Source organism: Sinohyriopsis cumingii, chromosome 18 (assembly GCF_028554795.1).
Source record: "Sinohyriopsis cumingii isolate HCF-2022 chromosome 18, ASM2855479v2, whole genome shotgun sequence".
Taxonomy (NCBI): domain Eukaryota; kingdom Metazoa; phylum Mollusca; class Bivalvia; order Unionida; family Unionidae; genus Sinohyriopsis; species Sinohyriopsis cumingii.
In genome coordinates this window covers 7,180,120-7,206,867 of record NC_142978.1, presented here as the reverse complement: position 1 = coordinate 7,206,867, position 26,748 = coordinate 7,180,120, and the positions used below count along the sequence as shown (strand labels likewise).

Sequence of the window (26,748 nt, the reverse complement as noted above, 5' to 3'; positions counted from 1 at the left end):
ATCACTTCAAGTACCTTCTCAGCATCATATCTTCCGATGGATCGTTAGACAAAGAGATAACAGCACCCATCAGAAGCGCCAGTTTCTCAATGTACTTCTCCACTCTCGCGTGTTGAGTCACAGGAATATCAAACTGTCCACCAAGATAAAGGTATATAAAACAGTTGTGCTAACAAGCCTCCTGTATGGATGTGAGACCTGGACAACATACATGAAACACAACAAGCAACTTGAGCGATTCCATACGAGAGCCCTGCGCTGGATTATGGGCGACAAATGGCAAGACAGAGTGACGTACCTAGAGGTGCTGGATAGAGCAGGCATAACCAGTATCGAAGCGATGGTCATGAGAGTCCAACTCCCGTCGACGGGTCATGTCACCCGTATGGAGAAGATTCGAAAGCCCGTTGGTCAAACAACAACAATGTTACCAGGCAGAAAGTTTTGAAACCATTTGTACAATTTACAAGCTCCAATCCAATATAACATTTTATGTCCATCTTGCAGGAAATCTGTTAATTATATTGTCAAAACCAGTTACTGCTATGATGCTACCATTTGATCCTCATTATATCTTCCCTTATTTCGTGTGATATTGGTAAGGTTGTGCTCCACAATTTTTCAGGAAATACTGGAACTTCAGATTTATTTAGAACATTTTCAGTATTTCGTTTTTTGTGTGGAGATTAAGTGATACTTTTCTTCCAACAGTCATAGTCGGTGAGCATTACTAACATGCGTTTATAGCCGTTTATACTTTTTTGCTTTTTCTTATATTAAAACAAGAATGGTTTATAATGCTAAGATTCCTCGACTCCCCACGAGCTAATATAGTTTGTTATTCTAATAAAGTGTGTCCTTGTATATTGTATAATGTTTGGAAGCAAATTCTGGACATTGTGAAATATTCTTCAAGAAGGCTCATCTATCACATGTATGTACATTGTCATTGCAATACATGTCAAGCAGTAGGTAGAACAAGTCAAGCAAAAGGTAGAACATGTTAAGCAGTAGGTAGAACATGTCAAGCAATAGGTAGAACATGTCAAGCAATAGGTAGAACATGTCAGATAACTGATCAGGTTTAGTTCTGGTGAGATGACATGGAATACAAAATTAAATTTCTATAATAAAATAAAATGGCATCAGACTACACTATTATTACCAGCTTAATGTATGGTTTCCAGAGATATCTATTTTCATGAAGGACAAGGGATGGCAGTAATGAGTTGCCCTTTAAAAAAGAAAATTTCAGCTCGAATTAGGTATATGTCAGATCAGGGTGAACCTTTCAGGTTAGTTTTAGTTTTGACTCTTTCAAGGGTATTGTAGATTTTCACAGATTAAAAAAGGAAATAACTCAGTATTCAATGTTCATAAGAATCACAAAGTTTGCAATTGGCAAATTGCCTATTTATCAGAGTACTATTTTCTTTTAGTGAACATTCTGTCAGAGCTTCTAATTTCTCAGTCTTGTAATGAGTACATATCAAGACATGAAGCGTGTTATTGAAGAATGAATCATCAGTTTATGAGAGCACTTTACAAGGAGAACAGTAGCATATTGGATAAGTCCCATTGTTTTGTGGGGAATACTGTGATATATATTGTCTATCCATTACCAAAGGTCCTCTGAAACATCCGGCATAAGTTGTTAAATTGTATTAAGTGTTTACATTTTGATAGCTCTTTTTTGCACACTATAAATTCTACTATACCTGGAAATGAGACACTTGGTGAGTGGTGCATACTACACCCTCAGTACAACATAACCTGTACTAATGACTTCACTGACTTCGGTTACTTTATGTGGTTTAAGTTTATATTTCGTGTTCTGTTCACGACAGAATCATCAAATTATTGGTTTTATTTATATGAGTGTGTTCTGTATATTAGTATCATGCCCGTATCACAAATTAATGTCATTGTAACCTATATTTTACATTGTGTTGGCTTAAGTTAACTGTTTTGTGCTTAGCTTACCTAAATTCGTGAACCTTGGTGTGGGAATTCGCCATGATGAGTACCGTCTGTCGAGAAAGTAGGCCTCTAAGACCTATTGTTCATGCTTCACTTATTTTTTAAAAATTCTCTTTTAAGTTAATTTTATCAGCTTTGTTATTTTATCATGATCAAACTGATGATACATGCATCTCTATCAGTAATAGTCTTACCTGAGAAAAATGCTTCCGTAACCTACATTTAACATTTAACTGGTTTATTTTACGTTTTTGGTTTTAGCTCATAACTAAATAAGTTTAGCACCCTATATGCATACTGTATTTCCGAGTTTCATGAAATTTGTTGAGGGTATGAATCGTGACGAGGCATACATCATTATCACGAAAATAGCTCACCGTGACCATACAGTCTGACAGACAGACAGTAGAATAGAGACGACTTTATTATTTTATATAAATGAATCTTGAACTGGAACGAATAATGCAATTATTAAAGCGTAAATGTCACTTTGGTCAATCTCTTTTTCACTCGATTGTATTAACTTCCTGGACTACTAAAGAAATTCATCATACCAGCGACATTTGAAAGAAATAAATGTTTTTCAATCATAGATATTTTCTGCTGAAAGGTATACACATCTAGAATGGTACGTCAATTACATGTGTATGCTGTTATAATAAGATTCCGTTACGACCGCCTGTAAAACAGGTCGTGGAGCTCAGTCCTGTCTGGTTGTAATATTTGCACTTGCTTGTTCGTACGCAGTTTAATAGACACATTTTGATGTGGAAAAGTAAACTCGATGTTGGCACATTTAGTGACTGTAACCGGTGATTCCATAGTTAGAAGACCCTAATTTATAATTTATGATAGAGCAAAGTCTTTATTATATACGAATAATTACATCAAGGCATGATACACAATTATTATCCAGACATCGAGTTAAGAGCAATCGAAAATACGCTTGGCATACATAGGATTAGTCATTCAGACTGAAAAAAATACCTGAAAGAATTTATTATTGTTAAGTTAAATATATATTAATGCCATAAATTGAGTGATTGTAAATATATGGCCATTGATTGAACATGAGAAACTGTATTCTGATTGATACAAAAGATAAATACAGTCGGCGTGTTTTGCCAAATTACTATATAATCTACGGTATACTTCTTTATAATAATAATAATAATAATAATAAGCAGTTCGGATCAACATAACCAAACAGTATAACACATAAAAAGTCTCACGTCAAATAAATGCTGCAGAGGTATCTTTAGAAAAAATAATCCCCACCCGACCAATAAACATATAATCAATTCGACTAATTGACAAACGAGGTAACTATCAAAGGGAATGGTGGGAAATAGTATTTACAAGTAACTGAAGAAGACTATAAAAGAGTTTACAAAAGAATTTGTAAAGAACAAGGCTTAGTCGGTTTACATTCAGTAGCCAATATCCCCACCCCTGTATATAAAGTCTATACCATCTGCACGTTACAAAGAAAGCATACAAGAGCATGGAACAAATATAAAGTGGCTACCAAACAAAATTACGAGAATAAATGAAAAGAAGTAAATATCAAGTCTTTCCTATATTCTGAAAATGCTTTCAGTTTGTGGGAATGGACATGTTTCATGTCTTTTCAGTGCTCATTTGTTTCTGTAATCTTTGTCACTATACTCACATTTTTAATGTTCTGAAAAGGTCTGTAAGATATAATAATTCATGTATAATGTTATCTTTGTAAAAAGTTAGTTTGATTATACTTTTAATAATGTGCGATGTTGCAATGAAACTGATGAAACATACTAGATATCAATTTTGTCTACAATGTTTTAAAAGGGCAATATAGATTATTGCTACCTATTATCTAAGATCACTTATCAAACGAAAGGTAACACCACGCTGATTCTCTAATTCATGAACTGCTTGTTCATTAATAAATACCTTTTAGTAGTTGGCGTGATAGGTTTATCAATTACATACCTTCTACGGCCTGTTTGGTTCTTCATAGCACTGGATTGAAAGACTTAAAGCATGATAAGATGCAGGGACTCAAGCAAATTATTCTTTTAAATAACAATAGTTGTGAGCCATAAATGTTCTCGTGTTGGCATACGGAATTTTCAAGTTGAGCTTTATAATAGTAATTGAAACATTCCCATATTGTAGTATGGAAACGTAGTCCAGTTTTCATCTTTATTATACACACTACTACCGCATATTGTGTGTATTCGACTGTCTGGTAATAATACTTTTGTAATAAAATAAAACTCCAAATATAGTGTACAAATGGCCAGGAATCTCCATCTTTAATACCATTATTATGAGAAAGGAGAGAAAAATAATTAATCATTTTCTATGAATGTATATTATCAAACCTTTTATCAATTTCTCGTGTAAGCTTTCTCCCCCCCCCCAAAAAAAATAAGATAATAAAAAGGTCTGTACTGGTTCTGATTCCTTTAAACATATGACAAATGGACACTATAACTTGCAACGATTTTTTAGATATATTTTGATTGAATTATCACCTTTTCATTTCCAGTTCAATCTATTATTCAGAGTAGATGATTCGTGGTACCGAAATGTCTTTCAAGTCGTTGCCAGCAAATGAAAATAAAATGCCCAGACCAGAAACCTCGTATTCCAACAAACGGTATGGATTCCCGTACTGATATGATCTGCCATGATATTCTTTAGTGTATTTAACCAAAACTGATGCTAATAGATTACATTACTTTAATTTAACAATTTCGCTATTTATTTACTGGTCTATATTGCAAAATATTTATACTATATATTGACTGTTATGTTGCCGACAACTAACTGCAGACAAATAATGTTTTTGTGTGTGAATAGTGTTAGTTGAAGACTAACAAAATTTGCGATCACTTTTGTTCCATTTAAGAAACGTGCTACAAAAGAGGTACATTTATGACATGGATAGATAAATTCGATCATCCTAAAGAGTTATATAGTAATACAGTAATATATTCTAACAGAGTAGAGATGACTTTTTAAGTTTTATTTTAGACAAATAAATCTGAACTGGAATTAATTATTCATTAGAAAACAAAATATAATTTGAAATTATAAAAGGACACTATACTTGACCTAATAAATTCACTTAATTAAAAAATAGGAACCAAATGGTACGCATTTTAATATATCATTTGTCTTTCTATCATATGATCAAACTTTAATAAAAATGCACATATATGTAGTTTTGTTTACAATCTAAGCAAATTATTCACCCTTAAAGACGCCCTGGTCAACCTCGTTTTCATTTTGTCTTATTAACTTCCTTGTCTGTGCTTAAAGAGTTTATTGGACCAACGACATTTGGACGTGAAAGGACATTTGTACGTGTAAGGACGGGAATAAATAAATTGCTTTTCAGTCATCGGTATTTCAGCCAATAGTATAGCAACATCTGAGAATGGTAGGTAGTATTTTCCACACAAATAATATTTGTGCACTTAAAAAATAAGATTCTAAGAATGGTTACGACCAATAGGGGCAAGTGCGCCCCACCCCCCGCCGATTTCACCTCTAAACATAGTTTGGTCAACGTTCGTAAAACTTTATAGCTGACCACATACTTGCCCCCCTTCCCCGCGAAAAAAACTCTGCAAGCGCACTGCCCTCTATGACCATTTCTGCTAGGATTAGGGGAAGTTTATGTATGATGTCTGATCAAGGATAGACTTGATTATACAGGTCAAAGTCCACGAAGGCGTGAAACAATAGTTGTCAGACCGGGATTCAAGAGTGTAATTAGCATGCACTTGGCAAATCGAAGACACATGGGCTGGTATCTTTGCTTGCAGTGTACCTATAAGTAATAAATGGTAATAAGTCAAACTTTCGGCAGTTATAAAATGTTGAATGCCTGAGTTAAAACATCGGTATCAGATTTATTCCGCTAAACGAAGTGTACCTACAAATAGCATCGTTGATTCTTTCTAAAATGGTACTGCGAGAATTATATAATACATATATGATTTATAATTAAATTGTAAGTAACAATACGAACCCCAGTGATTTAAAGCTAGTTATCCTGGTCGAAAAGAATACTATTAAAAGTTTGTATTCTGGAAGATGACTATTCTGCTTGAAGCGATTTTAAATATAAAGCTACACTTTGAGTACAAGGTACAGGACCCATTCAGGTCAGTTGTTGGGGGAGGGAGCCTTGTTTCCAAAATTAAAAAGGGCCATGACATTCCTAGAAAAGGCACGAAAGGAAAAGCCTTCGTTTCTATTTACTCAAAGTGTGCATAATACCAAATGAACGTGAGTAAGAATAAAACGATAGTATCAAGTGACAGTTTTCTTTTTAGCTGGGGTGGGGGTGGGAGCTCCTCCTGCCCTGCGGTTAGTCGAATTATGGCAAATTGTATCAACGACGGGTTGAACTATCAATTTTGGATTGGCAACATAATGTGGAAGGTTTGTTTCTACTCTATGGTCTTAAACTATGTAACAGAAAGAAACGAAACCAAAACGTTTATTAAAAGAAACAAATAATTGTTTTCACTATAATACAAAGTTAAATTCAAAAGAGACATTATTGCGAATTAAATTCCAAATAATTGTAATGTTCTATCACAATTTCAAGAGTATATAGTGTTGGGAATGAGTGTGTGTGCTTGTGTGTGTGTGTGTTTGTGTGTTTGTTTGTTTGTGTGTGTGATTTAAATGTTTGATGTAGTTTTAACAATTATTCAGTCACATGGCAACGATGTATGCGATGTGGCAGTTTATAGTGATGTGTAGCACTGGTTCATCATGCTGCAGACATGCAGCATCATGTCCCACCCAGTCACATTATCCTAACACCAGGCCGACCAATTCTAACACTAGCCTTTTGATGCTGAGCTCCAAGCGAGGCAGCTGCAAAACCATTTTTTATAAGTCTTTTGTATGACTCGACCGGGGTTCGAACTCGCGACCTCTCAAATCCGAGGCGGACGTTCTAACCACTTAGACAACCGCAATGATCTGTTTTGAATGAATTCCATTTTCTTGACTGTCGTTGGTGAACCACAATGAAGTCTCAATAATCCCAGAGTTGTGTTAGGGTCCAAAATGTCAATAAACATATTGTAATTACAAGGAATAATTTAAATAAAGATTTCTTATTGAATTCTATCTTTATAGTCTTATCGCAGGTTCCCAAAGACTGATATTAAACAGAAACTAAAAAGTTTACAAAGCGTCGCAATAGATTTTTTCAGGAATTACCAAATTTTCCAAGGAAAATACGACCCAATGGACTGGTTTGGGAAGGTCAAAATGCGTAATGAAACTTTATCCAAGCCTTTACTATGGTTTTAACTCTAAAATTTCTCAATGGTACTGCCTCTGGAATTCATTTGCACGCATACATTATAGTCATCAAGTACTGTTTGCCTGACTTGGATTTTGGTAAGGGACTAATTCCACTATTCTGCTATCTATCTATCTCTCTCTCTCTCTCTCTCTCTCTCTCTCTCTCTCTCTCTATATATATATATATATATATATATATATATATATATATATATATATATATATATATATATATCTCTCTCTCTCTCTCTCTCTATATATATATATATATATATATATATATATATATATGTATCTATATATATATGTATATATATGTATATATATATGTATATATATGTATCTATATATATATATATATATATATATATATATATATATATATATATATATATATATATATATATATATATATATATATATATATATATATATATATATATATATAATGCAATGTAATATTACGAAGCAGTTTCTAAACAAATTGTACAATTTACAAGTTCCTGTCCAATGTAACATTATATTTCCATCATGCAGCACATCTATTTATTATATTGTAAAAGCAGCAAAAGCTGTGTTGTTACCAATTAGTTTCGTGGACATTTAGCATTTGATCTTAAATATATGTTCTTCTATTTCTATTGGTAAGGTTATGCTACACATGTTTCACGACATATTGGAACTTCAGATTTATTTAGAACTTTTTCAGTATTTCGTTTTATGGGGGGTTTAAGTGATAATTTTATTCGAATAATCATAGTCGGTAAGCAATTTTTCTTTAGAGACAAATTGGATTAATAATATACCTTTGAAACCGTTTATACTTTTTGCTTGTTCTTATATTAAAACAAGTTTGGTTTATATTGCTAGGATTCCTCTCTTCCACACGAGCTAATATAGTTTGTCATTCTATATAATTATTATATTATTTCGTGATTACCTACATCCGTTTAGTTATTTCCTCTAAATGATGCTTTTCTTGGGAATTGTCAATACAGTTATAAATGAATTCAGTTCAATTCAATTCAGTGATTATTTACACGACCGGTATCATCAATACGGATTACAATATATATTGTATAATGTTATATGTTTTGTTATATTGTACTAAACAAAGTTGAAATATGTGCACTGTGCAACTAGACTCTGTGGAACACTTCTGCTCAACGATATTGGAGTTACTCGTGTGACGGGAATTAGTTTTAAGACAATGTAATCATTCAAAGATTCTTAAGGTATGATGCATTCAGATTGTACGATAATAATTATATTTTGTATTAAACGTAATGCTGAAATGATTATCTAAAATATAATCAGTAACATATATCATGATAGGATATCATCTCCAATTAAAATAAACAAGGGTGATCCGAACCAGTGTACCTGTACCAGTCTGCGAAAGATATTGGAAATAAGGAGAGGTCATCTTAGGATATCAACGTTCAAAGTCAGCAGCGACTTGGTAAATACCAGGTCAAACTCCGTCGCGCTGCTGTCTGGATAAACGTCTAACATGATGCTCAGCCTAAGCACGCATCTTCCACGTTGAACAAGCAACCGATTAAAATCGAAATAAAAAAGAAATACATGTACCTGCAGAATATATGAGAAATATTTTCATGAGGGCAATCTAAATTATCATTACATTGTCTATAACATTGAACAAAAACTTAAAGAAAATTATATTATTACAGTTATGTTCTGAATGACTATGAATACATCGAACTGTTCTTTTGATTAATTAAACACCACCGGGGTTCGTTACAAATAAAGCTAAGGGTGCGGGTCAATAGATAGAGGGCTGGGCTGGGGATCTGAATCAACCTTAGGACAAGAGTGCTTTAAACTTTAGCTTAGAGGAGTAAATATAATCGTTTCTGTTTAGAGAAGAATGCCGGACAAATGCCGGTCTCCTAATGAACAGAAATTTATATACCACAGCATTTGTTTGAGGTAAAATAGGTCTACATGCTGATATTTCTTATTATGATGCAATTCCAAATCTAAATTTTAAAACAATTCAATGCCTATTTGTACTAATGCAAATATCCGATAATAAATATGGTGCAGCAAATCTGGAATTTCTGCATCTAGTAATCATTTCCTAAAAGGAATCTCAAACAACTGTAAATGTATGCACTTTAGGTAGAAACGTTGTAAACATTCGCATTGAAATCATACTGCCTGTCTGATCGAACTTGCGTCATTTACAAGACATTACACAATAATTTCTATCAGCGAGCCAGTGTTGAAAAAATGATGTTTCTCTGTCAAAGGTTCTATTAATTTTGATTAGAAAATTGGGAAATCTCATTGAAGGTATGAAGTTGTGTCCTTATTCATTGTATAATATTTGGAAGAAAATTCTGGACATTGGGAAATATTCTTCTGTCGTCGCGATACATGTCAAGCAGTAGGTAGAACATGTCAAGCAAAAAGGTATAACATGTCAAGCAGTAGCTACTACATGTCAAGCAATACGTAGAACATGTCAGATAACTGATCAGGTTTATTCCTGTTGAAATAACCAGGAATCAAAAATGTAAATTTCTATTACAAAAATAGATGGCATTAGACTATACTATTATTACCAGCAGAATGCATGGTTTCCAGATATATCTATCTTCATGAGGGACAAGGTATGGCAGTAATAAAGTTACCCTTTAAATAAGAAAATTTCAGCTCAATTAATGTTTGGAAGAAAATTTTGCAAATTGGGAGATCTTCTTCCAGAAGACTCTTCAGATATCACATGTATGTACACTGACGTAGGTAGAACATGTCAAGCAATAGCTAGAACATGCCAAGCAATAGGTAGACCATGTCAAGCAGTAGGTAAAACATGTCAAGTAATTGGTAGAACATGTCATGTAACTGATTAGGTTTAGTCCTGGTGAAATGACATGGAATAACAAATTTAAATTCCTATAAAGGTTTTATCTTTAGTATAAACACTTCTACCACATATATTGTTTATTCGACGGTCTGGTAATAACAAAAGATGAATACAAATATAGTGTGCAAATGGCCAGGAATCTCCATCTTTAATGCCATGATTATGAGGAAGGAGAGAAAAATAATTAATCATTTTCTATGAATGTATATTATCAAACATTTTATCAATTTCTCGGATACGCTTTGTGTGTTTTCTTCCAAAAATAAGAGAATAAAAAGGTCTGCATATGACAAATGGACAATATAACTGGCAACAATTTTTTATATATATTTTGATTGAATTATTACCTTTTCATTTCCAGTTCAATCTATTATTTGAGACAAAAACATTTGGAATAACAATGTGTAGTGTTGCTTATTTTTCAGTCTGTATCAATCAGAAATGACAGGCCATTTCTTTTTACAATAAGTGAAGGTGAATAGAGATAAGGACTTCTGATCTGTTTTGTTCAGAAAGTTGTGCCAAATTGAGTTTTGGAAGTACTTGTAAGAGACTGAGATGTTACCAAACCTTTGTTGCGAGGAAGACGTATTTACAAACAAAACTTTGTGAGTCAAAGAACAATCTTCAGCTATTCGAGCAGCATGTTACAAAGTTGTCTTTATTTGGTCTTCAAAATAGATCTTGACATCGCTGTGGATGCAATTTTCGAACTCTTATATTAATATAAGCTGTCTGAGGCTGTCGTAATCTTTATCAACCTTCTTGGTTGAGTATCACCTATGAAGTAGATAGTTTTCCCATGGAAATTTGACATGGGTTTTGCCAGTTTCTTTTCTACAATTCGTAAACCTTTGTCCATGTGCCCCAGGTATTAACTCATAACACTTCAAATGCTCTCGTTAACCATATCATAATCAGCATTTTGCTGTACCGAGAGTGAAATGTTGACTTCAACAAAGTTCAATGCTCTCTTGGTCATTTCAAAATTTGAGCAATTATCTCAAAGTGTGAAAAATATTGATCTACTTTTTCTTATCGAAAAGGGGTACTATCATAAGATTACTGCTAACATCAACACCCGAACTTGTGTGTAAAGGGTGGTGGAGTGTGCGCCGCATGCCAATTATCTTTTAATCTACATTGTATTTCTCTTCCTTCTCTCTCTCTGTCTCTCTGTCTCTGCATTTTGTCTTTGCATGTCCTCTTTGTCTTAAAGAATTAGAATTAAAGCATTTGTCTAAAGCTGAAGTTATACAATTACATCTCAACACAACATTAAAATCTTATGATAGATTCATAAAGACTGATATTAAACAGAAATGAATAATTGTTTATAAAGCAGCCTTTAAATGTAAAAAAAAAAAACATGAGTTGCAAAGCAAGAGATCATTTTGCAATTCCCTAATTTCCGATAGAAAATTCCACCAAATCGTCAACAATTTCATTTCCAGAATATTCTAAATCAAAACCTTGGTCAACCTCGTGTTCAGTTTATCTTATTAAGAGCACGGTGTTCTAATGATATTTATTTGACCAGCTACTTTGGATCTGTAAGGACATGAGTTGTTTGCAAGCATTGGGATGTTCAGTGAATAGATTAACACAACTGTAAATAGAAGGTACCTTTCTCATGTTTCTTTTTACATAGCTCACATTTGATACATTGCAAATACAAATTCAGTTAATACTGCACACAAGGTAGATTATAGGACGGCCAGGGTTGCTATAAGGGAAGCTTTCGTGTTTTATAGCAGCTTTGATAGAGATATCAGATGGAGAAAAAAATACCCGTGTTAACATGTTTACCGTCTTTGACCGGTGCTTCCATACTTAAAACACCAATACTGGGGATGTCTGATAGTGGATCGACTTCGTTATATTGGATAAAGCACATTTGTCCGCACGAGACAATAGTTACAGTGAATCAAGAGCACAATTAGACACGCACGTTTAGCCACATAGGTTAGTCATGCAAAAATTGAAAAGACGAAGATAAATAGTTTATGATCTTTATTATTGTTTTTTTTTTATGTTACACCGAGTGATTCTAAGTACAAGGCTAAATGTTGAGCATGAAGTTGAGAGCTGGCAAGTAGTGCTAAGCAAGCACGCCAAGATACTACAATTTATTTAATGTCCCGATTATATATATATATATATATATATATATATATATATATATATATATATATATATATATATATATATATATATATATATATATATATATATGTGGACATTTTGTCACGTCGCGGATCGTTTATAAAAGCTTGTGTTTACCTCTAGTAAAGGCAAAAATTGGAAGGTGGCAAAAATGTTGGTTTTCATTTTAGAAATTAAGAGGTCATTAAGGCCGCGGATTTGAGTAGGGTTTGAATGTTGTTGTTTGTTTCTTTCTCTTTTTGACTGGTCTAGGTCAACGTCTTCTTTACTCCAATAATTTATTCGTTTTTTTTGCTTGCTACATTAGAAAAAATGTAATCCGTACAGTTCCGAAATCGCGTCCGCGGCGAGCCTTGGGCGATAGACCCTTCCCCCAGCCCCTTTCTGTTGAAGCTAATTCTGTTATGACAATTATTTGCCTGTTACTAGTTGCAAGTTTGATGGCATGGATGACCCAGAGGCGCGGTACTATATGAAAATAATACCGTACTAACGCTGCCCGAGTGCATTTAGCAAGCAACAGTTGCTTGACAAACAGACTGAGAGCCGCATGGTACGATCATGACAGAACCTTGCAATAACACTCAGAAATGCACTGTGGTGCAAAGGAAGATGGAGGTTTCGTATGTGATTTACGCTGCCTTTGAAAGCTAGAACATTCCCTTGGAAACTCACACGGCTCCGTTAAATACAAAGCATGTTGCTGAATAGGTCCAATGCGGGTTTCACAACATTGTTCCCAGATGCACTGGAGCGACTGAGTCGTCAATATTGTACCGCAACAAAGACACGATTGAGATGTCGCTTACATATATCGAGGTTACAGCGGATCATGATCATTACATACAACTTCATAAGTGAGTTTTCCTTCTCCACACATGGATGGATCTATGATGGATCTTTCGGCTCCACCGATAACAACATGCATAATCACTGTCGTGATCTCTGATCACTTATACAGAGAAGTCGTACACAACGCATGCAATCTACAGCCTCACATTTACCCCAACAAAGTTAAGAATTCCGGTTGCGCTTCGTAACGTTTTTGAATAAGATGACTACTTGATCATGCCAGGGGTCGCAACGGCATCGACTACACCATAAAGTCTCATTCCGAAACAGAAATGGACATACCGTTCCTGCTGGGCCACCTGTAGGTTATTGACTCGATGCAGTTTATCAACTTCAGCACTGATGCACTCGTGAGCAACCTTTTGGGCATGAACAAGAGATTTCCACGGCAACGTACATTTTAGTCACTCGTCGATATGGCGACGCCATAAATAAAGTAACAGAATGACCATCTTCTCTTCAGAATCGTCATCGTCGTGGGGAAATTCAAGACGAACGGCCGGCAAGTCTGTCGATAAATACGCGGGATTGCAACCCAAATTGTAGTTGTTCGTGGTTGTGTCTGGTAATAATATTAACAAAGTAAACTATGTCCCACGCGTGTTTCTTTAAGAGATCTCCGGCACGATATGTGAGTAAAATCTATGCGAGAGGCGCGAATGTATGCACAAGGCAAATCTACACCAGCTGAGGAATCCCATGAGCCATTGTGAGTTTGTCTCCCCTGAACAACAATCTACCGATTTGACCTGATTGAGTTACCACTTACGTAATCTGGCACGCGCAGATCCCAGACATGTATCCGGTCCCGAGTTTGACATGTACGTGTTTGTTTTGCTAGATCTTAGCGTCCAAAAGTTTCTGTATTCTTCATATCAAGCTAAGGAGATCGTTCGAAAAGGACGAATATAATTACAAGTGCATGACATGTCTCGCCATTTTTCTCTTTGTTGGAATTTGATGGAAAACGTAGACCGACGATGTAAATTATTAGGGTCATCAGTGTTGTCACGACATTCTTCAACAGAGCTCGATAGATCATCGACAACAAGGAAATCGAAACATAGCTGGAATACATCAAGGCTGCCACAACGATTATCGGACTCGCCAGGTACAGAGACGATTAATCAAGATCCACAGGCCCGTATATGATGGGTACATCAGACCATGTATCTTATATCCAGTATATCGCTACAAGGTTAGAAACAAGCAAGGTGATTGATCAGCATCGGCCATGACTCTCATCCAACCAAATTTCAACAGTGGATTTGTATAGTTGAGCAAAACCTCTTGGAGATTCATTTTCGTTCGGTGTGCAATTTCTCTCAATTATATGTTTGGTTTTTGCTTAGTTATCCCCAATGCTTTTACAGATCTAATCACAACAATTATGCGATGTTGAGTGACGCTGGCTCCGCGGCTGATAAATTTGATTTGTATAAAATAATACTGTGGATGACTGTGATAACCCCTTAAGGATCTGCATCATCGCGTTTAATCTTAGTTATGATCTCCGGAGGCATGTGAACGTTATCATTTCTAGTGCTCACTACAGACTCGTATGACTGCTCTTTCAGTAGTTATCATGGCAAGTAATTGATTAATAAGATATCAGTGTTACAAGAAAAGTGTTTGTAGCGTTTCGTTATATGGTTCTTTTGAATGGCGGTGATCTCCATTGTAGGAATATATATGACTTGAAATAGCCACTAGGAACCGTCAGAGAAACTTTTCTCGCTTTGGATAGCAATCAGGTCGCACGTGCATATCACAATCTGTACATGGTCCGTGATTAGAGTTAGGATTGGTCGGCCTGGTGTCAGGATAATATGACTGGGTGGGACATGATGCCATATGTCTGTGACATGATGCCCCAGTGCTAGATCACTATAAACTGCCACACAGCAGACATCGTAGCAATATGACTGAAAAATTGTTAAAGCTACGTTAAAAATCCAAATCACACACACACACACACACAGAGGCATGCGTTTTATATTTAGGCCACATTCCAATGAAAAGTCATTAAAACCTTATTCTGTTACACGCTTGTTCAAGATCAACAAGTTTGAAAGAATAGAGATATTAGGATGAATCGTTATTAACTGTATTTGTTTTACTTATTTAAAAACCGTAAATTTTGTATACGTAGCTGACGCCGTGATGACATAATTTGTTTTCGGCGATATTTTGTAGAAGTCGAATCAGAAGAATGTTTGTCGGAAAGCTTGGCAACATTAATCGTGATTTTGGTGCCGATTGTCGACGAATATCTACATAAAAATGTCGTGCATAATCCCTTGTATACATTTATGTATAATTACTCATAGAACCACAAAGAAATTAATTGTTGGAACCAAATCTTATGTACCAATCCCGACTGGTAGCCAGCATGGAATCATTGTATCAGCACGCGCCAGCGCCCAGTCGCTATCCACGTTTGATGTGGGTATATCTAGGGATTGTTTCTACAACTTTGGAGTGTGGATTGGAACTTACCCGTAAACCTACCTCATTAGACATATCGAACCATCAAAATTAAATCGACCGGCTAAAGAAAGCCTAGACTGATATTCACCAACGACACATTTATTTGTGAAACAGTTCTTAAACAAAACGAGAACTGTCATCGATGACACCAAACATAGCAAACTTTATGTAGTAACAGCTAAACCTAAAATAATGCAAGCAACCACTGAAGACAAAATATTACCGGAGAGGTTATTTTCATCGATTGCGTGGCAGTTGTAACAGTAAAGGAAAATACTTGGTTGGGATTGTTTGTGCATGTTCCAACTTATCAAATCCGTCTTGTCGAACTGTTGTTCTTCGTAGCGGTATTATTATTAAAATGAGAAATGTAATCGACCAGCAAAGCTACTGTCACGAATAACGAATCTCAGCAGAACAACAGTTGCGAGGTGAAATCGGCCAAATAAGACTGTTGTACTCGCAAAATATAAACGCGTGTGTCACTGTGGATGCGATGTGAGGACTCGCCAATGCGATCACTACTGGCCTTTGCTTGGCGGAAACCGCGTTTACCGCAACCATCATAGGTACACTAGTTGGAATTGCTGTCGGAGATATAGTTATACCAACTAGTATCACTGGCGGCGCTCTTAAAAATAGTTTCGGTTATATCAATTAGTAAGTGTTGATTCAGAAATTCGCGTTGCAGAGTAAAGGACTCTTAATATAGTCACTAAGCCGTACTATTTGGCCATCCACGATAAACCATTACCACAGCGGAGTACGAGACGGTGTTGCCCGAAATGGAAACCTTTCGACGACTCCGTGCGCAGATACTAAACCGGAGCAATAACGGGGATTCAGAAATAAATACAATTTGATTTACAGTTAGTACAGTTTGAGTAAATGGTTGGAAAGTGTATCATTTAGCGAGTGGCGCCGTTGAGTTTTCTTTCGCGTGAGTCTCACCGTAGGGTATATTTCCGTCCTGCACGGGATACACTCGCTTTACACTCTCGATGAAAGAAAGTTTAAGACCACACTGGTCAACAGTGAAATCATTACTGACTTGAAAAGGCCCTAATCTGTAGTATTTTGGTGTGCCGAACACGAATATAACCGTGAAAAATTTTTATTGGCTCTCGTTTTGAAGATATTCATATACCTCATTTTCTATGTTTCACTGTGTAAATTTCTCCAGTAGGACTGCAGCAACATCCGGAATAATGATGTAACATTGCATAATACCATCATGCTCACATCATCCACAGTTGATTGCATCATTTTCTGATGCAATGCAATACTAATGCCATGCGGCTGCTGAAGTAAGTTGACGTCAGCAGTGTACTATACATGTGTAGGCCTATTATACTAATGCCAGGCGGCTGCTGAAGCTGACGTAAGCAGTGTACTATATAAAGCCCAATCAGATAGGTTCAGCATTTAAAATATTTTAGACGTTGTGCGAGACAGTTCAAGCTACTGTTACATAAAACTTATTATTTTATCCATTTACGTACAATAAAGAACAGTAATGCCTCGAAAGTGTGTTAATACCGCGGACAATTTTTGCTATATTTGTGGGGAAGTGACATTTGCCAACCAGAAGAAAAGTATCAATTCTCAAGTGAAGAAGGCATATCATCTTTACTTCGGATGCAAGGTTGGTGACCAAGACAAGCCTTGGGCTCCGCATATATGCTGTGCTACATGTACAACACAGCTTTCACAGTGGTTGAATTGCAAAAGGTCATCAATGCCGTTTGCAGTCCCAATGGTGTGGAGAGAGCCAAGCAACCACCTAAATGACTGTTACTTCTGCTTGGTTCCTCCTCTTTCCGGCGGAATAACGAAGCGAAAGAAGTCGAGAATAGTCTACCCAAACATTCCGTCTGCATTGAGACCAGTTCCACATGGTGAGGGACTTCCTATTCCAGAACCTCCAGCAGAATATTCTCTTGATTCATCTGACGAAGACAAAGGTGAGTCGACCTGTTCTTCTCCTGGTCCATCAGCATGCAGTGATCCAGATTTTCACTGTGGTGCATCATCAACCCCACACAGAATAACACAGGAAGAACTAAATGACCTGATTCGTGATTTGTACTTATCAAAGAACAAGGCAGAATTGCTAGGATCAAGACTCCAACAATGGAATCTTCTAGAAGAAGATGTCACAATTACTGCATATCGAAAGCGCCACCAGCAATTGGAGCCTTTCTTCAGAAAGGAAAGTAATCTGATATTCTGTTCCGATATTGAGGGCCTCATGAATGCTTTAAAAATCACTCATGACCCACAAGAATGGAGACTATTTGTGGACTCTTCGAAACTGAGTCTCAAGGCTGTGCTTTTGCACAATGGAAACATTCTTCCATCTATTCCAGTAGCGTATGCTGTCCACATGAAAGAGACATACGATAACTTAAGGCAGCTACTGAATTCCATTGAGTATAACAAGTACAGCTGGCACCTCTGTGGTGATTTGAAGGTAGTTGCCCTTTTAATGGGACTGCAGCAAGGATATACAAAATGCATGTGTTTCTTATGCGAGTGGGATAGCCGAGCAAGGGAAATGCACTACATGAGGAAGGAATGGACTCACAGGCAGAATGTAGCCATTGGAGAGAAGAATATCCAACACTCAGCTCTGGTTGAGGCTCAGAAAATCTTGCTACCACCCCTTCACATCAAACTAGGTTTGATGAAGAACTTCGTGAAAGCCATTGACCGGACTTTGCCAGCATTCCGATACCTGCATGAAAAATTCCCCGACTCAGCGAAGCAAAGATTAAAGAGGGAGTTTTTGTGGGTCCTCAGATTCGAGAGCTTTTCAAAGATGACCGGTTCAACAACCTGCTGGAAGGTGACGCGAAACAAGCATGGAATGCTTTTCGCCTAGTTTCTACAAACTTCCTCGGAAATGTTAGGGCAGAAAACTATAAGGAACTAGTAGAAGACATGTTGATGAAGTATAAGAAACTTGGCTGCAATATGTCTCTAAAGATTCACTTCCTTCATTCCCATTTGGATTTCTTTCCTAGCAACTGTGGTATTGTTAGTGATGAACACGGCGAACGTTTTCATCAAGATATCGCAACAATGGAACAAAGATACCAGGGAAAATGGTCCACTACAATGCTGGCTGACTACTGCTGGACACTCCTCAGAGATGCTCCCGAACAGCTGTACAAAAGACAGGCGAAGAAATCTAAGATGTAGTCAATGACTTGATTTTTTATAGGTAGGCTATTACAGTTGACCTTTTACTATTGGAATGCATTTCGTTATGTAAACATTAATTTCTTGCAGATTACAAAAAAACTAGAGCCAATTTTGCAATTTGACTGTCATATTCGTGTTCAGCACATAAAAATTGATAAGAATTGACTAATTTTATTTCAGTAACATGACTTTTGTAAAAATTTGTTGTCCAGTGCCATTGGTTATGGGAGGCGTTTTGCCCAAACGGTAACTGAAATCTGGAAACCACGCTATCACACTGATAACTTGTATCATAGGTTCATAGAAATTATTTGTCTTGTCACTTAAATAGCACTGTACAACAAATTTTTACAAAAGTCATGTTACTGAAATAAAATTAGTCAATTCTTATCAATTTTTATGTGCTGAACACGAATATGACAGTCAAATTGCAAAATTGGCTCTAGTTTTTTTGTAATCTGCAAGAAATTAATGTTTACATAACGAAATGCATTCCAATAGTAAAAGGTCAACTGTAATAGCCTACCTATAAAAAATCAAGTCATTGACTACATCTTAGATTTCTTCGCCTGTCTCTTGTACAGCTGTTCGGGAGCATCTCTGAGGAGTGTCCAGCAGTAGTCAGCCAGCATTGTAGTGGACCATTTTCCCTGGTATCTTTGTTCCATTGTTGCGATATCTTGATGAAAACGTTCGCCGTGTTCATCACTAACAATACCACAGTTGCTAGGAAAGAAATCCAAATGGGAATGAAGGAAGTGAATCTTTAGAGACATATTGCAGCCAAGTTTCTTATACTTCATCAACATGTCTTCTACTAGTTCCTTATAGTTTTCTGCCCTAACATTTCCGAGGAAGTTTGTAGAAACTAGGCGAAAAGCATTCCATGCTTGTTTCGCGTCACCTTCCAGCAAGTTGTTGAACCGGTCATCTTTGAAAAGCTCTCGAATCTGAGGACCCACAAAAACTCCCTCTTTAATCTTTGCTTCGCTGAGTCGAGGGAATTTTTCATGCAGGTATCGGAATGCTGGCAAAGTCCGGTCAATGGCTTTCACGAAGTTCTTCATCAAACCTAGTTTGATGTGAAGGGGTGGTAGCAAGATTTTCTGAGCCTCAACCAGAGCTGGGTGTTGGATATTCTTCTCTCCAATGGCTACATTCTGCCTGTGAGTCCATTCCTTCCTCATGTAGTGCATTTCCCTTGCTCGGCTATCCCACTCGCATAAGAAACACATGTATTTTGTATATCCTTGCTGCAGTCCCATTAAAAGGGCAACTACCTTCAAATCACCACAGAGGTGCCAGCTGTACTTGTTATACTCAATGGAATTCAGTAGCTGCCTTAAGTTATCGTATGTCTCTTTCATGTGGACAGCATACGCTACTGGAATAGATGGAAGAATGTTTCCATTGTGCAAAAGCACAGCCTTGAGACTCAGTTTCGAAGAGTCCACAAATAGTCTCCATTCTTGTGGGTCATGAGTGATTTTTAAAGCATTCATGAGGCCCTCAATATCGGAACAGAATATCAGATTACTTTCCTTTCTGAAGAAAGGCTCCAATTGCTGGTGGCGCTTTCGATATGCAGTAATTGTGACATCTTCTTCTAGAAGATTCCATTGTTGGAGTCTTGATCCTAGCAATTCTGCCTTGTTCTTTGATAAGTACAAATCACGAATCAGGTCATTTAGTTCTTCCTGTGTTATTCTGTGTGGGGTTGATGATGCACCACAGTGAAAATCTGGATCACTGCATGCTGATGGACCAGGAGAAGAACAGGTCGACTCACCTTTGTCTTCGTCAGATGAATCAAGAGAATATTCTGCTGGAGGTTCTGGAATAGGAAGTCCCTCACCATGTGGAACTGGTCTCAATGCAGACGGAATGTTTGGGTAGACTATTCTCGACTTCTTTCGCTTCGTTATTCCGCCGGAAAGAGGAGGAACCAAGCAGAAGTAACAGTCATTTAGGTGGTTGCTTGGCTCTCTCCACACCATTGGGACTGCAAACGGCATTGATGACCTTTTGCAATTCAACCACTGTGAAAGCTGTGTTGTACATGTAGCACAGCATATATGCGGAGCCCAAGGCTTGTCTTGGTCACCAACCTTGCATCCGAAGTAAAGATGATATGCCTTCTTCACTTGAGAATTGATACTTTTCTTCTGGTTGGCAAATGTCACTTCCCCACAAATATAGCAAAAATTGTCCGCGGTATTAACACACTTTCGAGGCATTACTGTTCTTTATTGTACGTAAATGGATAAAATAATAAGTTTTATGTAACAGTAGCTTGAACTGTCTCGCACAACGTCTAAAATATTTTAAATGCTGAACCTATCTGATTGGGCTTTATATAGTACACTGCTTACGTCAGCTTCAGCAGCCGCCTGGCATTAGTATAATAGGCCTACACATGTATAGTACACTGCTGACGTCAACTTACTTCAGCAGCCGCATGGCATTAGTATTGCATTGCATCAGAAAATGATGCAATCAACTGTGGATGATGTGAGCATGATGGTATTATGCAATGTTACATCATTATTCCGGATGTTGCTGCAGTCCTACTGGAGAAATTTACACAGTGAAACATAGAAAATGAGGTATATGAATATCTTCAAAACGAGAGCCAATACAAATTTTTCACGGTTATATTCGTGTTCGGCACACCAAAATACTACAGATTAGGGCCTTTTCAAGTCAGTAATGATTTCACTGTTGACCAGTGTAGTTGGCGCTCACTTTTTAAGAGAGAGAGAGAGAGAGATAAGCAATCCTAATTTTGTTAACATGGATTATAATACGTGTACAATATTACAGACCAAATGCGTCAAGCATATTTTAATCAAGAATCAAGAATAACTGAGTTCGAACATGTTTTTGATATTCTACATCTATAGTGAATATATTTATTGAACTCGAGAACATTTCCATTCTGTACTATGGGGATTTTCGTTTTATCACTACTGGTGAAATTAGGATGCGAGATGATCAACAATCATACTTTCAAATCGCATATATCTACGAAAGTACGTTTCTGGAAAAATAACAATGCGTCTGTTTTGATTTTCTTGTTTGTTTTTTTTTGTATAAAAAATACAAGTCATAAATGGTTTCACGTCTCTGTATTATATCATACATTAATGCTGTCTTTATATTTGAACCATTATGCTGTCCATCTAAACAATTTTAAATCAAAATTTAGGATCATTCATCCCCACATGAAAATATTTTGGACCAAAAGTATTGTAGAACTGCTATTAAAAATACAAAATTTATTTTCTTGAGTTACTGGATTATAGTGTATATTATAGGCTGCCTACACGCCACGATGAAGAGACTGATAGGCAACTAATGAGAAGAGTAACTAGCTTGTTTGATACCTGACTATGACTAACAGATTGCACAAGGCCTGCTCTTTCACATTAGTACAGACATAATTGCTGTTGTTTTAGCAAGTATCATTGTAACATCATACACAATCAAGATTGTAAAAGAAATAATTTATTACCTAAAGTCAATGTAATATGAGTTAAGTATTTTGTTTTCCCGCCAATAAAAAATGAGAGTGTTATACAGCAGATGATAAATAACAAAAGGTACTTAAAGACACGAAACAATTTGCTGTCTATTGAAATAAACCATTTACAGAATGCAGGATAGATTTCTTGAACCTTGTTATTTATTTTCATGATTCAGTTTCGCAATCATTTTGCTTTGTGCTTTGATTTAGGTTTTGGCGTTGATTTTGACTTGAAGATGATACACCCCAGACATAACGAAAATGTTGACTACTGAAAGTCACTTGAGTAATGATTATTATTTGCATCTGTTTGAACTGCTCTTTAAAGGCTGCCTTCTATTGTTTAAGACCTTTCTCAGATTCTGTTATGTATTTTTTGAACTCATTCTCCTTGATAGGTAGATTAATAAAACGTGTGCGTATATTGTGTTGTTTCTCGATTTGACTATCTAGTTGTTATTCATTTTTTGAACCTTTAGATCGTTTAAAGCAATTTGTTTAGTTCTTTTGCTTTTGTTTTCTTTGATGGTTTCTTTATGCCAAACTTTCCTTTACAGCATTTTAAGTCTGAAGTTGTTTAATGTATAATGTTTCCGTCTGTAATAACCTGCAATGATTTCTGCCTTGTTTTGGATTCACATATACAGTGATGAAGTATGTTCGTCACTTTATTTGACAAACATATAGAAGATATATGTAGTTCACGAGTGAAGTGAAAGCTTTATACTGTCACAAGCGTTGAAGCCATGAGTGGCAATATAAAATGTTTCCACTTCACGAGTGGAGTATTTCCGGATATCTACTAAACAAACGCAGATTTACTTTTTATTATATATTTTTAAAAGGCACAGTCATAGATTTGAATGGCTTCTTTTCCTGTCTCTCCATTCAATCGTCAGTTGTTTTACTACAACAAATATAACGAATTACTGATGCATCGAGGTTTTACAAATTTAAATTGTACGTATCGTGCTTCAAATTGTGTATCTTGTTTTTATTCTCGAGTTTTTTCTAAGCACTGTGTACCATTTGCCGTAAGAGTAGTGGTTTATCAGGAAGTGGTCTCATTGATTGTCCTAACAATGTTCTTTCTGACGTAGAACTACTAGAAATACTAATTGCAGGAAAACCAGCTGGAAATAATTCTCCAGAAATTGTTAATGAAATATCTGATATTTGTCGAAGATTATTTCAAGGCGGTATTATGGATCGCAGCATTTATCGTTCCCTTATTGATGAAATTGCTGATGATTATCACAACGACTAAACAATTAATTAATCAGTATATAAAAATGATTATACACACTGCTCAACGTGGACCGATCATGGTCAGGGTAGTAAACTCACGACTGCCAAATTACAAAACAATTTACGGAGATGGACTCGGTGATGTTGTTCAAGGTCTATTTAGAAGGATGGCTCCAAAAGCAATACCGATTGCAAAACAATTAGGGATGAAGGCTATTGAGGCTGTTCGTGATAAAATTCCTGGCGCTATTGGTAATCGTGACAATAAAGCGTTCTCGACAGTCAAGGAAAGACTATCTCTATTAGTACGAAGAAAACCGCGGCAACCAATGAAACTGGCCAGCGCTGAAATTATGCTCGCAAATGTCAGTAAAATAATAAATCAAGCCGCAAATCAAAAACTAGCGGAATTATCTGAAGATGCAGAAACAAATGTAGTTTCAAGTTTAATAGCAGGAATCAGTCTTCGTGTCCTTGGCAAGTCAAGGCGACCATGATTTAGATCATGGCAATTATAATAAATGTTCAAACGTGTATCCGAGCCAGCGTTCGATATAGACGCGTCAGTTCTCAAAGATGAATCGTTACGTGATTATCAATTTTATTCCTACGACGCACGAGAACCAAATCAACATGGTCGAATCGAATTACAAGTTCAGGATACAAGTAGATATTTCTTACCCGCCGAAGCGTTTATTCAAGTAGAAGGTGAAATTATAAAAGAAGATAATACAGAGTACGGAGGTGATGTTAGAACCGGTTTTGTCAGCAACGGTATTATGGCGTTGTTTGAGAGTGCCACATACATGATTGATGGAAGAAATATTGAATCGATTCAAAAAGACGTTAATGTTGCCACAGCGATAATAGGTCTAGCAAGATATTCAGATGGTTATACAAGATCAGCCGGTCCGACAAAGATGTTTGCCAAGGACACTTCTGATCACCCAGATCACAGACAGTATAGTGTAAGACGACCAAGAAATTTTGCCAATAACGCTGATGCTGATGTGTGTCCAGTTGTTCATGATGCTAATTCAGAGTTCAACTTAGGATTTTCATCACGACGATCGATCTTAAGAGGTAATCCTAGAAATTTCTCATGCGCGATTCCATTATCCCATATCTTTGGATTTTGCAGAAATGTTAGAAAAGTTCTCTTCGGGGCTAGACATACAATTGCACTGGTAAGAAAAGCTGCCGATCATGATGCACTGTGGAGACCTGCTGGTGATGCTGGTAAAGTAATACTGACAAAATTTTCATTGTGGATGCCAGTAACGACTCAGTCAATTGTTGAGGAACAAATGTTACTCTCTTTTATGGACTCGGGCTGTAAATCATTGTTATCATGGCTGACAGTGACCACAGACAGTATCCAAAGTTATGTTAATGGTTTATTTACATGGCATATAGCTTCACGGCAGGGTGTTTGCGCACCACGACATATATTTGTTACTTTTCAGGATTTTATGCGAATGAATTTACAAATACGTAGTCATATGATATTTGACAAACTTGGAGTTAATGAAGTTTCTTTACGAATAAATGGACATCAAGAACCAGCTGAAGATATATTGTTAAATTTTGATCAAAATCACGTAGCGCGTGCATATCATCGTTTGATGTAATTTATGGGGCGTGATCAAAATATAGATACTGGTCTACAAATATCACAACTAGATTTGACAACATTATATCCGATTTATTACTTTTCGTTGGAACATCTTGATTTATCTAGACAATCTGTCGTTGATATTCACTTTCGAGCTCAGGTAACACAACCTCCTATTGCAGCAGCTGGTCCACCAGTTGCTCATGGAGCTTACAGAGCAGTTGCTGTTATATTTAGCGACAAATCAATTTTGCTTGAGGGTGTTGGTGGACGAATGAGAGTTATTGATGCACCAGTGGAAAATCTTTAACCATGTTATTTAAAAACACGAGTATTATCATAAAATGCCATATCATCATGTTAGTGTCAGTCTGACTCCTGGTCAGATTAAAAACCTTCAATCAAATTCAGCAAAAAACCAAGGAATGAAAATATCACTAAAGCGAAATCAGATCACGGGTGGTCAAAATAAATTATCATTATCGGAACGTCAGCTTAAACATTTCAACGGCGCTAAACAATCAAAATCAGGCGTCAAACTTAATCTCTCTGCGGGTGCGGTTAAAGACTCAAATAAAACAGGTGGTATTTTTCCACTTCTCGCGGCTATTTCAGCATTAATTTCCGCAGCCTCACCTGCCGTAGCAAAAGCAGCCGCATTAGATGATGTTGAAACCGCTGCTGGAATGGCATTAAAGAAAGCAACAGGGCGAGGATTAAAAAAAGAGGACTAGGTCAAAGGTTACCAAGATCTCATCGAGGAAGAGGTCTGAGGCTTTCAGGAACACTTCGTTAATTATTTCAGCATCAAATTGTTATTTACTTGATGCTGCTAAACAACTAAAAATAAAAAACTTCAGAGGTGCTTTTATGCGAGATCAATTGCCAGACCGACCAAACAATATTGAAACGGGTATTATTAATCTTGATGATAATTCAGGATCCGGTACTCATTGGATTGCATACGCAACTGATCCACGTGGAATCGTTTATTTCGATTCGTACGGGTTAGCTCCACCTCGTGAGTTTATCAAGTATGTCGCGCAACTTCACGCAACGGTTTGGTATTCAACGCTACCAACACAAACAACCACAGATCCGCCAATATTCGGCAGTGAAGTAATTAATGTACTCGACGCCATTTCAAAGTCTTCCGCGGCACCTCATAAAGTCGTGCATGATTATACAAGTAACCGCTTCGTTTTGAACGGATCCTAAGTTATAATGGTTGATATTTAAGGAAGATCTTCTTCAATCAAGGACAAAAAAAGATGATACTGATTTGTCGAAGTAAGCGACTAAAGATGAACTTGCTAATATTATGAACCTGGCTGGAGTTGACCGAGATGAAGTTGTTGTTTTTCAGGACAGATATGAAAACTAAAAACGAGCAACATCAAATGGAATGATATAGTTCGACGAGTACTCGGTGCGGTCACGGAT

At 36.5% G+C, this 26,748-nt stretch overlaps 1 protein-coding gene across 2 annotated transcripts in view; it reads left to right on the top strand.

The window, feature by feature from the left end:
• Window positions 1–5,297: 5,297 nt before the first annotated feature.
• Window positions 5,298–26,748, top strand: part of LOC149776029 (heat shock 70 kDa protein 12A-like) — a 78,074-nt gene continuing 56,623 nt past the window's right edge. The window contains exon 1 of one of the 2 annotated variants that reach the window (XM_089941810.1): window positions 5,298–5,413. In XM_089941810.1, the coding sequence (XP_089797936.1) occupies window positions 5,411–5,413 (3 nt within the window). In that variant the 5' untranslated portion in view covers window positions 5,298–5,410. The remainder of the gene's footprint in view (window positions 5,414–26,748) is intronic. The other variant, XM_089941811.1, reaches the window with a different exon arrangement.